Source organism: Octopus sinensis, linkage group LG4 (genome assembly GCF_006345805.1).
Source record: "Octopus sinensis linkage group LG4, ASM634580v1, whole genome shotgun sequence".
Lineage (NCBI taxonomy): Eukaryota > Metazoa > Mollusca > Cephalopoda > Octopoda > Octopodidae > Octopus > Octopus sinensis.
The window spans coordinates 76,735,913-76,747,595 of NC_043000.1; the positions used below are offsets into that span (position 1 = coordinate 76,735,913).

General features: G+C 38.0%; 1 protein-coding gene across 1 annotated transcript in view; it reads left to right on the forward strand.

Moving 5' to 3' along the window:
• The window catches only part of LOC115210503 (cytosolic carboxypeptidase 2-like), a 291,706-nt gene that overhangs the window by 236,988 nt on the left and 43,035 nt on the right, over positions 1-11,683 (forward strand). The window contains exon 21 of the mRNA XM_029779107.2: positions 10,528-10,603. Within this exon, the coding sequence (XP_029634967.1) occupies positions 10,528-10,603 (76 nt within the window). The remainder of the gene's footprint in view (positions 1-10,527; positions 10,604-11,683) is intronic.

Below are 11,683 nucleotides of genomic sequence, written 5' to 3' on the forward strand. Positions count from 1 at the left end.
ATAGGGGAGGAAGTCTGGGTTAATCCACCAAAGGCGCGCTGTACGTCTCAATGGAGCAGAGGAACGGTGCCGGCGGTCAATTCCAGAAACAACATCTCTGTGGATGGAATCCCGCGACACGTCTTGGACCTTCGCAGGATCGTCGCTTCGACGGACGACGATTCTGGAGAGGGGGAGAACGAGGTGCCCAGCTTGAGAAGATCTCGACGTGCAAGGCGCCCTCCCGGTTGGATGGTGGACTACGACATAGAGCGGAGAGACTGTGATCTTTAAGATCAGGGTGGCGTGTGGGATGACGTTAGCAGCTGGGTGAGCTGACCGGAAGTTGGGGCTGACCGGAAGTTGGGGCTGACCGGAAGGGGGAAGCCAGAACGTGCGCGCAGCGAGCGGGGATTTCAGCCTTTTCGAACGAGGGTCGTCGGCGTGTTAAGACGGGTGAACACGTTGCTAAGGTTGGGTGAAGCAGCTGCTATCTTTAGCGTTCGGGTCGGGCTGTGTCTAAGGATCCGTTACCACTGAAGGGTCTCCATCGGAGCGAAGAGAAGGTAGGTGCCTTTATATTCGAATCTCTAGCACACACCACAGGTCCGTCAAAGTTGATGACAGCATCAGTCTAGGACATTCTTCCTCCTCCGCCTTCAGCACATCGCTTCTCATGGAAGCAGACATTGCTGCCATTATATCGGTACCTGATACAAATACCGTCTTCTTCGGTGCAAAGAAGAGTTATAGCTACCAGGTGAATGTTAAACAACACAGGGGCAAAGAAGCATCCTTGTTTTACCTCCATTTGGACATCAAAGGGCTCTGAGGCTTCCTCCGCCAGTTGTCACTCTCACTTTCACACAGTTATGAAACTTCTGGACGATTGAGAGAAATGTTGGCGGACAGCCAAACTTCTGAAGTAGGCGCTACAACATAGGAGGGATGACTGTATCAAACGCCTTTGTTAGACCGATGAAGGCGTAACATATATCTCTCTGATGTTAACAACACTTTTCAAGAAGACAGTCCACAAACATCATGTCAGAAGTGTTTCTTTCTGGTCGAAATCCACATTTCGACTCACCCATAACCATGTTGACAACAAGAAGTAGAAGGCAACAAAAAGTAGAAGACAACGGAGGAGAATTCGTGAGAGGATCTTGCCCGCATCTTCCAGTAGAAAGATTACCCTGCTGTTGCTTTACTGTGCACGGTCTCCCTTGCACTTTTAGATTGTGAGAATACTGGATATCAGGTATAGTCTTCTGCCAACAGAGAAGAAGCAAAGAGTGGAGATGGGACGTGAGGTGGAGTTCACCATACTTTAAGTGGTGGAGACTTGTCAAACTCAATCAGGATAGGAAGATCTAGAACCTTTTCAAGTGTCTTGGGTTCATGGAGTTGAAGTATCGCAGTTTTCTCTTTCAGTAAGGTGCCATTGTATGATTTCACCGGAGCAGTCACCTTTCTGTATGAACCGAAGGTCCTCTTAACCGAGTCGTAGAATTCATAGGTGTTGTTCTCGTCTGCAAAACTTTTAATTTCTAGCGTTTTTCGAAGCCACTAATTGTTTTGTGCATTCCTGATGACATGTTGTGCAGTGTCACAAACATCCTTCCGTTTTGGCGCAGGGTTGCAGTGATGGGATTTTCTAGAACAGCATCGTGCAACTTGTTCTTCTTGGAGACGAGAAGTTGTATGACCTCGGCCAATTCATAAAACCAGTCGGTAGTGCGACGTGTAGTTGTCCCTGGGTTACCTTGGCAGTGTGTTATAGAACATTGAGGGACGAGTCCCAGAGTTTGTTCAAATGATTTAGATCCTGGAGAGTTGAAAGGCAAAATCCACACACACATAATTAGAATTTAGAACAGAAAAATACACAAATACCTCATAGCAGTTTGTATAGTAGATTTGGGTCTGAATTACCTGCTCAATGAATTAGTGTTGAAGTTGTTGAGTATTCTAGAGACACAGGTACCATTAACGTGATTCTCTGACAGAATCATCGTGATACAGTGTGTGACAGGGCTGTACCTTTCAATAAAAGTTACATTCCATCCAACGAATTTCTTCACAATTTCCTTTTACCCAATTTCATCTTAGGTCAACTTAGTTCAATAGAAAAAAGCTACTTTCCGAAGATGACGCATTGGGATGGAACCCGGGGACCTCGTAACTGTGAAGCGAACTTCTTAACTATTCGGTAACATTGCGTCCGTATATAGTGCACTATCATTGTAGGCCATACTTGATTCTGTATCCCTCGGCTTTTATGAATATTCTCTCGTCTATACAATAATATTCAGCAACATATGACCGATATGTTTTATTCTATATATCATATTGTCAACCACTAATAGTACGTCATCTGCATAGTAATATTGAATAATATGAAAGATTAAATATAAATATAAATGTATTTAAGATTCTGTAGTTATTTTCTGTGAAAATGTAGTCATCTGCTTAGGGCAAGAAGAATATATAATTCAAGTACGAGTTTGTGATATTGAAAATTTGTGATAATGACGAAAGCGAAAAATGAAAATTGCAGCTGAGGAAACTGTAAAAGCAAGAATTGTAATTCTTGCCTACAAGTCATTGAATATTTCAGCGAAGCAGCAAGTATTTCTTCATTCAACCATATGTCGTCCTAATTTCCTCAGGACTTGGGAGAGAAGCAACGGAAGTCGGTTAATCTAATTTAATAGTTAGACTTATTGAAGACTGTAGAAGTTTGTCACTGAGAGAAAGAGAATGTGTGTATGTGGGTGCGTGTTGTATGTGTGTGTGTGGTGTGTGTGCGTGTGAGTGTGCGTTTGGATGTGTAAGAAAGAAGGCGAAAGTATGTGGGTCTGTGTGCCAATGTGCGAGAGATGGAGAGAAAGCAAGGGAAAGACAGAAAGTGCGCGAAAAAAGTGTATATAAAATCTGCGCGCATGAGAGAGAGAGAGAGAGAGAGAGAGAGAGAGAGAGAGAGAGAGAGAGAGAGAGAGAGAGAGAGAGAGTGGGGTGCCAACTTTATTGTTACCACTTACTAGTTAAATGTCTATTTCATTCTGCCAATTTCCTCTTCTTGCCTACATTCTACTCTCTGGTGACTGATTAATAATTTTACTTCGGTTTAAATGGGTTCTCTTTACATCCTTTACTTAACAGAATACGATTAGTTTTGGTTAAATAATACTGAACAGAATTGGCAGACTAGTGACGTGAAGATTAGATTTGTAATTAATCACCGAAAAGAGAGGTTGAATTGAATCGGTTGAGGTGGCTAAAATTTCTTGGTGACATAATAGTGAGTAGAATTGGTAGAGCAGTGGCTGGTCAGTGTAGATAAGATTAAATTTGTAATTAATCATTAACCTAAGATGATAAAGAGTGGAAGAAGCGCTATAATGTTCAAAGAAACGCCCTAATACTATTTACTTGCATGCCTTTATATACTGTGTTCAAATCCTGCGTATCGAAAATAGTGGTGCAATTAATTCTATATAGTTGACTGAAGCTCCTTGCTTGTACATTTGTGGCTCTCAGTGTGCCTACCTTGATAACAACAGCAATGATAATAATAATAATAATAATAATAATAATAATAATAATAATAATATAATAATAATAATGATAATAATAATAATAATAATAATAATAATAATAATAATAATAATAATAATAATAAGTATACGCAGCAGCCACTGCAGCCACAAAAGAAACTGGATACTCACTCAAACCCATCCAAACAGGAGTACCACCACCCAAATATGTGGATAAATAACATCCAAAACAAAATACAAAAAATGAGAAAAGATCTGTCGATTCTTAATGAAATCAGTAGACAATCAACGCTACTGAGCAACAAAAAGAACCCAAAAATACTCCGCAAATATACCATCACAGAAAAAGATTTACCTGAGATAAAAGAAAAGCTGAAGCAAGATATCCTTGCCAAAGCACAAAGGATCCGCCGGTACGAGAAACGCCAGCGCTTCTTTGAACAAAACAAAAAGTTCAACTCCAACCTCAAAAAGTTCTACCAAGAACTTGGCAAAAATAAAATAGAAATCACTGCAGCACCAACGGCAGAAGAAGTGGAAGAATTCTGGAGAGAAATATGGTCGGCGAACGAACAACCAAAAAAAAAAAAGGAGTATTAAAACAACAAACTCAGCATCTGAGCAACTTTGGATCCCCATAACAACTGAAGAGGTCACCCAGGCACTGCAAAGACTAAGCAACTGGAAGGCACCTGGGCATGACAAGATCCCCAACTTGAAATATCTAACAGGAATGCACAAAAAGCTAGCTGAAAACTTCAACAACATACTAGCAGAGCCAGAGACAATGCCTGAATGGCTCACGAAGGGGAAAACCATCTTAATTCCCAAATCCAATGAGACAGCAAAACCAGAAAACTACAGACCAATAACCTGTCTCCCTACAATGTACAAGGCATTTACTGCAGTGATATCGCAAAGGCTGAACAAGCACCTGGACGAAAACAACCTGTTCCCAGAAGAGCAGAAAGGATGCCGCAAAGGCTCATATGGCTGTAAAGATCAACTAATGATTAATAAAGCCATAACTGAAGACAGCCACAGAAAGAAGAAAGGCTTCAGTATGGCCTAGATCGACTACAAAAAGGCGTTTGATAGCATCCCCCACACATGGATCCTCGAAACACTAGCCATTAACAAAGTAGCATCAACAATTATAAAATTCATAGGGCACTCTATGAATAAATGGCAAACAGTGCTACAGCTCCAAACAAAAGAGGGACACATGAAAACCAAAGCCATCCCCATTAGAAGAGGAATATTCCAGGGAGACACGCTCTCTCCACTCCTCTTCTGCTTGGCACTGTAACCTCTATCTCTTATGCTAAATAGAACTGGATGCGGATATAAATGTTACGGCAAAACGATCAGTCACCTTTTATATATGGATGATCTAAAACTATACGCTGCAAATGACAAACAGCTGGAAACACTATTAAAGACAGTTCATGGATTTACCAAAGAAATAGATGTGAAATTTGGATTAGAAAAATGCGCCAAAGTAACCATGAAAAGAGGAAAACTAGTTAAGAGTAGCAACATCACACTAGATAAAACCAATGAAATAAAAGAATTAGACCAAAGTCAAACTTACAAATACTTAGGAATCCATGAACTAGATAAGACACAACACACACAAATGAAAGAGAAAATAAAAAAAGAATATTATAGACGAGTTAGATCAATACTAAAAACAGAGCTCAATGCTAAAAACAAGATAATAGGTATTAACACTTTAGCTGTCCCAGTTATAAGTTATAGCTTCAATATCCTTAACTGGACACTAAATGAACTGACCAAAATAGATAGAAAAACAAGAAAAATAATGACAGGATCTAGGATGCATCACCCAAAATGTGACATAAAAGACTATATATTCAACGTATAGAAGGTGGTAGAGGCCTTATAAGCTGGAAAACTACTATAAAATAACCACCAGAGGACTGCAAAAATATCTACTTCAGAAGGAAGGAAAACTGATACAAATAGCGGCAAAACACGAGCAAAACAAAAAACTGTTCTCAGTATTTAAGGAAACTGACAAATACAAACAATAAATCATACCACCTAATAATTATGAAGAAGAAGAAGAAGAAGATGAAGAAACAACAAAAGCTATAAAACAAATGAAATCCAAACTAAAAATAGAACAGCAACGAACCATGATAAAACGATGGCAAGAAAAGCCCCTTCATGGTAAATACTGGACTAAACTAAACGCAAAAGAAATAGACAAAGAAAAATCCCAGCAATGGTTAAGAAGCTCAGGACTCAAAGCAGAGACAGAGGGATTTTTAATTGCAGCACAAGATCAAAGCCTCCCCACCAGAAATTACCAAAAACATGTAATGAAAAGAAATATAACAAGTAACTGCAGAATATGTGGAGATGGACAAGAAACAATAAATCATATTATCTCTGGCTGCCCAGTCCTGGCTAAGAAGGAATATATTCACAGACATGACAGAGTTGGAACCTACATACATTGGAAGCTATGCCAACATTATGGAATAACAACAGAAAAAAGATGGTATAGGCACACACCAGAAAGGGTCACAGAAAACGAGAAAGCAACCGTACTCTGGGATATGCCGATACACACAGATAGAGAAATTAAGGCCAACAGACCAGATATAGTTGTCAGAGATCATGAAGAAAAAAATGCTTTCTAATTGATGTATCAATACCGGCAGATGATAACGTGTTTCTAAAAGAAATGGAGAAACTCTCAAAATACAAAGACCTGGAAATAGAGGTAACCAGAATGTGGAATCTAAAAACAGAAACAATTCCTATCATAGTAGGTGCATTAAGCATGATAAAAAAATATTCAGACAAATATATAACAAAAACATTAGGACTTACAAACACATATAACATACAGAAAATTGCACTACTAGGCACCGCACACATCCTACGCAGAACACTTTCCATACAATAACCATCAGAGAATCACAACAAATCACAGTACATACCTAAGGCACACAGTGCTGCGTACGGTAGTGAAGTGAAAGCACGCTATAAAAATAAAACTACTGAATAATAATAATAATAATAATAATAATAATAATAATAATAATAATAATAATGATAATAATAATAATAATAATATGTGGAGATGGACAAGAAACAATAAATCATATTATCTCTAGCTGCCCAGTCCTGGCTAAGAAGGAATATATTCACAGACATGACAGAGTTGGAACCTACATACATTGGAAGCTATGCCAACATTATGGAATAACAGCAGAAAAAAGATGGTATAGGCACACATCAGAAAAGGTCACAGAAAACGAGAAAGCAACCATACTCTGGGATATGCCGATACACACAGATAGAGAAATTAAGGCCAACAGACCAGATATAGTTGTCAGAGATCATGAAGAAAAAAATGCTTTCTAATTGATGTATCAATACCGGCAGATGACAACGTGTCTCTAAAAGAAATGGAGAAACTCTCAAAATACAAAGACCTGGAAATAGAGGTAACTAGAAAAAAACACCAGGACTTACAAACACATATAACATACAGAAAATTGCACTACTAGGCACTGCACACATCCTACGCAGAACACTTTCCATACAATAACCATCAGAGCATCACAACAAATCACAGCACATACCCAAGGCACACAGAGCTGCGCTCGGTAGTGAAGTGAAAGCACGATATAAAAATAAAACTACTGAATAATAATAATAATAATAATAATAATAATAATAATAACTGTTTAAAATTTTGGCAGAGGCCAGCAATTTTGATTAAAGTGCATTAGTCAATTACGTGAAGTTGATCTTGGTGATTTTATCTGACACACTACTAATTTTTCCTGCATTTAAAACCTTTATCGGGTCGAAATGGGTCATTTTGACTCATGAAGGCACATTTTCGTTCTGATTTTTGCGCTGTTAGTTGAAATTGTCTACCCTTTCCTCTAGCTGCCTCTCTTAATAAATTGGAAAAGTTTTTTGTGGCACTTGTTCTCCAGTGATCTACTATTTATGTATCTGTCATTTTGACTCATTTAGACTCTGAATGTTAGATTATTTTACTTTTACTTTTTACTTTCTCAGGTTGAAAAATGACATCACAACGTGTGCTAGAATTGCTGGAAAGTGATTCAGATTTTTCTGACTTTGAGAATGAGTTCAGTGATTCTGAATCCGAAGAAGAATTGATTGAGAAAAATGACCATGACTCCAAGTCAGAACAAGAGTTATCAAGTTCTGATGAGAATAGTGAAAGCGTCCTACGTCCTTGGAGAAGGTGTTCTGCCCTGCGTGCAAAGTCAGGAGTTGAGTTTTCGTTTCAATGTGCAACACGGAGCCCAAAACATAGGACAGGAGAACCGAGTGCGATTGGCGTTGCAATGAGTCCAAAATCTCCTTTGGAAATCTTTAACCTGTTCATACCCCCAGCTTTGATAAACGAAATTACAGATCATACAAACCAAAGAATTGAGATGGTCAAGGAACAATACAATTCCAAATACTGTGCTGGTGAAACGACTAGTTAGGAAATTTCGGCTGTTTTGGGAATTATAGTCATCTCTGGAACTGAGAAAGCTTCTCGTCACGACATTGAAAACTTTTGGAATTCTGTAGGAACTGGAATGGACTTGTGATCCGTGATGTGTTAGAGATGATTCAAATTTCTCCTAAGTCAAATGCGTTTTGATGAGCAGCGTGCAACCGACCGTCTCGCTCCAATTCGAGACATTTTTGAAAGGGTGGTGGCAGTTTTTCGTCAGACGTACAATCTTACAGAGCATTTGACTCTCGACGAAGCTCAAGAAGTATTTCGAGGCAGATGTGGATTTGTCCAAAACATGCTTCTAAAACCTACTAAATATGGAATAAAGCTGCAATGCTTATCTGACGCCCAAATTAATTACATATGCAATATGGAAATGCACCCTGGAAAACAGCCTGATGGTCCATTCCAGCTTTCCAATAAACCATATGACATCAAGCTGCGCCAACGATTAATATACCATTGTGTACCATTAGCTGAAAATTTCTTGAAAAACAAAGAAACTCTCGTTGGAACGATGAAGAAAAAACCCAGACATTCACCAGAAATGATGCCGAAGAGATATCGAGAGGTTCACAGTTCCAAGTTCGCATTCCGAAAAGATTTGATGACTGTTTTATATGTGTCTAAGAAAAAAAAACGCAGTTATATTGCTGCCTACGATGCATTTTAGTGCAAGCATTGACAAATTAACTGGACACAAATAGATACTTTCAGTAGTGACATTCTACAATGTCACTAAAAACAGTGTGGACACTGCTGACAAAAAAATGTGCTGCTACGTCTTGCTCCAGACGCACGGACCGATGGCCGATGTCATTGTTCTATTCCTTCCTGGACAAAGTTTGCTTGAATTCCTTTGTGATATACATTTGGAATAACGAGAAGGATAGTCTACGATCTCGAAGAAATTTTTTGAGATCATTTGGAAAAGAACTTATGAGGGAACAACTTGAAATACGTTTGCAAAGTTGAACTGGAATACAGGAGTTGCAAAAGACTATTGAAACCTGTGCTTCTAGATTGGGAATGAATATTCCACTAGTTCATGTACATCCTGATGAAGGTATCCCAAGAGATGGACGAAGAGTTCGATAATATTCTGTGCTGGAAAAGGTCACAAGACAAACACGTGTTGCTCAAAATGTGTCAAACCAATGTACAAGGAGCACCAAGGACCTCCAACCAGCAAAGATTGTGAGGAATAAAAATACTAAAGTGCATTTCAGTTCATTGTGATGAATAATTACCTTTTTTCGTTTCTGTGTTCGAAACAAACATTTTTGACAATGAAAAGAACAATGAATGTCATCTGATGCACATTAAAATTAAAAAAGGGCTACGGGTCAAAATGACCCATTTCGACCCTTAGTGTATGAAAAAGATTTCCACCCGTTAAAGGTTAATAAAAGTAATAATTATAATGTCAACGATGATGAAGATAATGAGGATTTCTTTTATTGATTACAAGGCCTCAAGACATAGTACAAGGATGAAAAATATCAAAGAAACGAGAGACAAGAGAGAAATGACATATAATAAAGTGTTAAGATGAACAATAGCAATAAAGGCAACAAGTATATCAAGAATAAAAGTAATAATCATATTAATAATCCTCATCATAATATAAGTACCTGTTGAAGACTGGGCTCGATGTAGTCGATTTCCCCCCGCCCGAAATTGCTGGCCTTGTGTCAAAATTAAATTTGAAATCAACATTAATAATTCTCTTTTCTATAGGCAGAACACCTTAAATTTTGGTGGGAGGGGAATAGTCGATTACATCGACACCAGTATTTGACTCGTACTTATTTCATCGACCTTCAAAGGATGAAAGGCAAGGTCGACCACCACGGAATTTGAACATAGAATGTACAATCGGACGAAATGGACCCAAAGTGCGGGTAAAATGTATCCCTGTACTTATAGGTGTATTAGGAACTATCCCTAAAGATTTGAACAAATGGATAGAAGAAATAAGCATAAAACCCAGTTTAGTGCAGCTCCAGGAAACAGTGCTATTAGGAACAGCTAAGATACTTAGGAAGATACTTGGCATTTAAAGTTAGACTGGCGTTAGGCATTATTCTTTCCAGTAGTCTGGTCTGTTGTGCCTAAACAAAATAATAATAACACCGAACCTAATGTACTGAAGTACAGGCAACAAAAAATAAAAACAACCCAATACATGTGGAGTAATACAGAAAAATTTCATGAAATTTTTATTTTCAAAAAAGGTTTGTTTCTACTCTTATGTATATGAGCATGTATGTACAGGATATTCGGTCATAACATACATAAAAAAAAACTTTGTTGCTACAGTCAAATCACAAGCGCGTGCGCACACACACATACACATATTAGTTACAAGTAACTAAAAGGTTTCTCATTAGTGTATTCATTGTCTGTTTTCCTGATCTGGTCTTTTATTATAGCAATCTGTTCTATCCTTGATAGGTTGCAATGGGTCAGCCTATTGTGTACGGAACAGTGAGGAAGCGGTTACAGATCAGGGTTTAACCTCAGACAACAGGTAAGTCAATTGAAACTTTATAAACTAACAATAGACGTGATCAGCATGATAATTAATGTTATATAGTCAACTGATTATTGAAATATTAAACAAAGTAAATTTTACCATGGAAGGGACATCTATCTATCTATCTATCTATCTATCTATCTATCTATCTATCTATCTATCTATCTATCTATCTATCTATCTATCTATCTATCTATCTATCTATCTATCTATCTATCTATCTATCTATCTATCTATCTATAAGCAGGCATATATGTGTGTATATTTATGTATGTACATAATATTCACACATGTACACACACGCATATACATACATATATACATACATACACACATACATACACCTGATGGTGCATTGTGTCTTTGAGTAAGAAACTTCATATCATGTCTACTCAGTTGAAATACATACTGGTTGAGTACTCTTCCCCAGCTGTCATATCCTGGATGTTCCGATTGGCCAAGGATAAGAGGGCGTGAAGCTGTCGATATCTTTTTGTGTCTAAATAGCCACTTCACCAAATAAAATACATTTTGACAAGTTATGTGTCATGTCTTTCATGATGTATTGATTTGAATTTCATCAAATCTAAGACAAGAGGAAGCGAGGTAAAAGAGAGCACTGAGTTCTACTCCGCTTCCTGTGGCAGCACTAGCTATCACCTGTACAAGATAGATAGATATTCTCTGGAACAAAGTCAAAACTATTTCCAACGACGGTGATAGATACTAAGCATTAGTTTTTAAATTCCTTCTAATAGATATGACGGAACTAATTGTGAATATTATAATTATGAATGGAAACTTGCTAACATTCATGCTAAACAGATTTATATTTCATATGCAAAACGTATTACCTATTGAGAATTTCTCAGGTGTGAGGCAGTTGTGCAGATACTCATAAACACAGATAGGCAAATGCTTTAACTCTTTTATTGCTTTCACTTATTGGAGTGCGGCCATACTGGAGCTACTCTTCAAGATTTTCCAACCCATTATATTGATTTCGGTACCCCATTCCAGTCTGGTATTTATCATATCGATATGATTTTCACACTCACACACACACACACACAC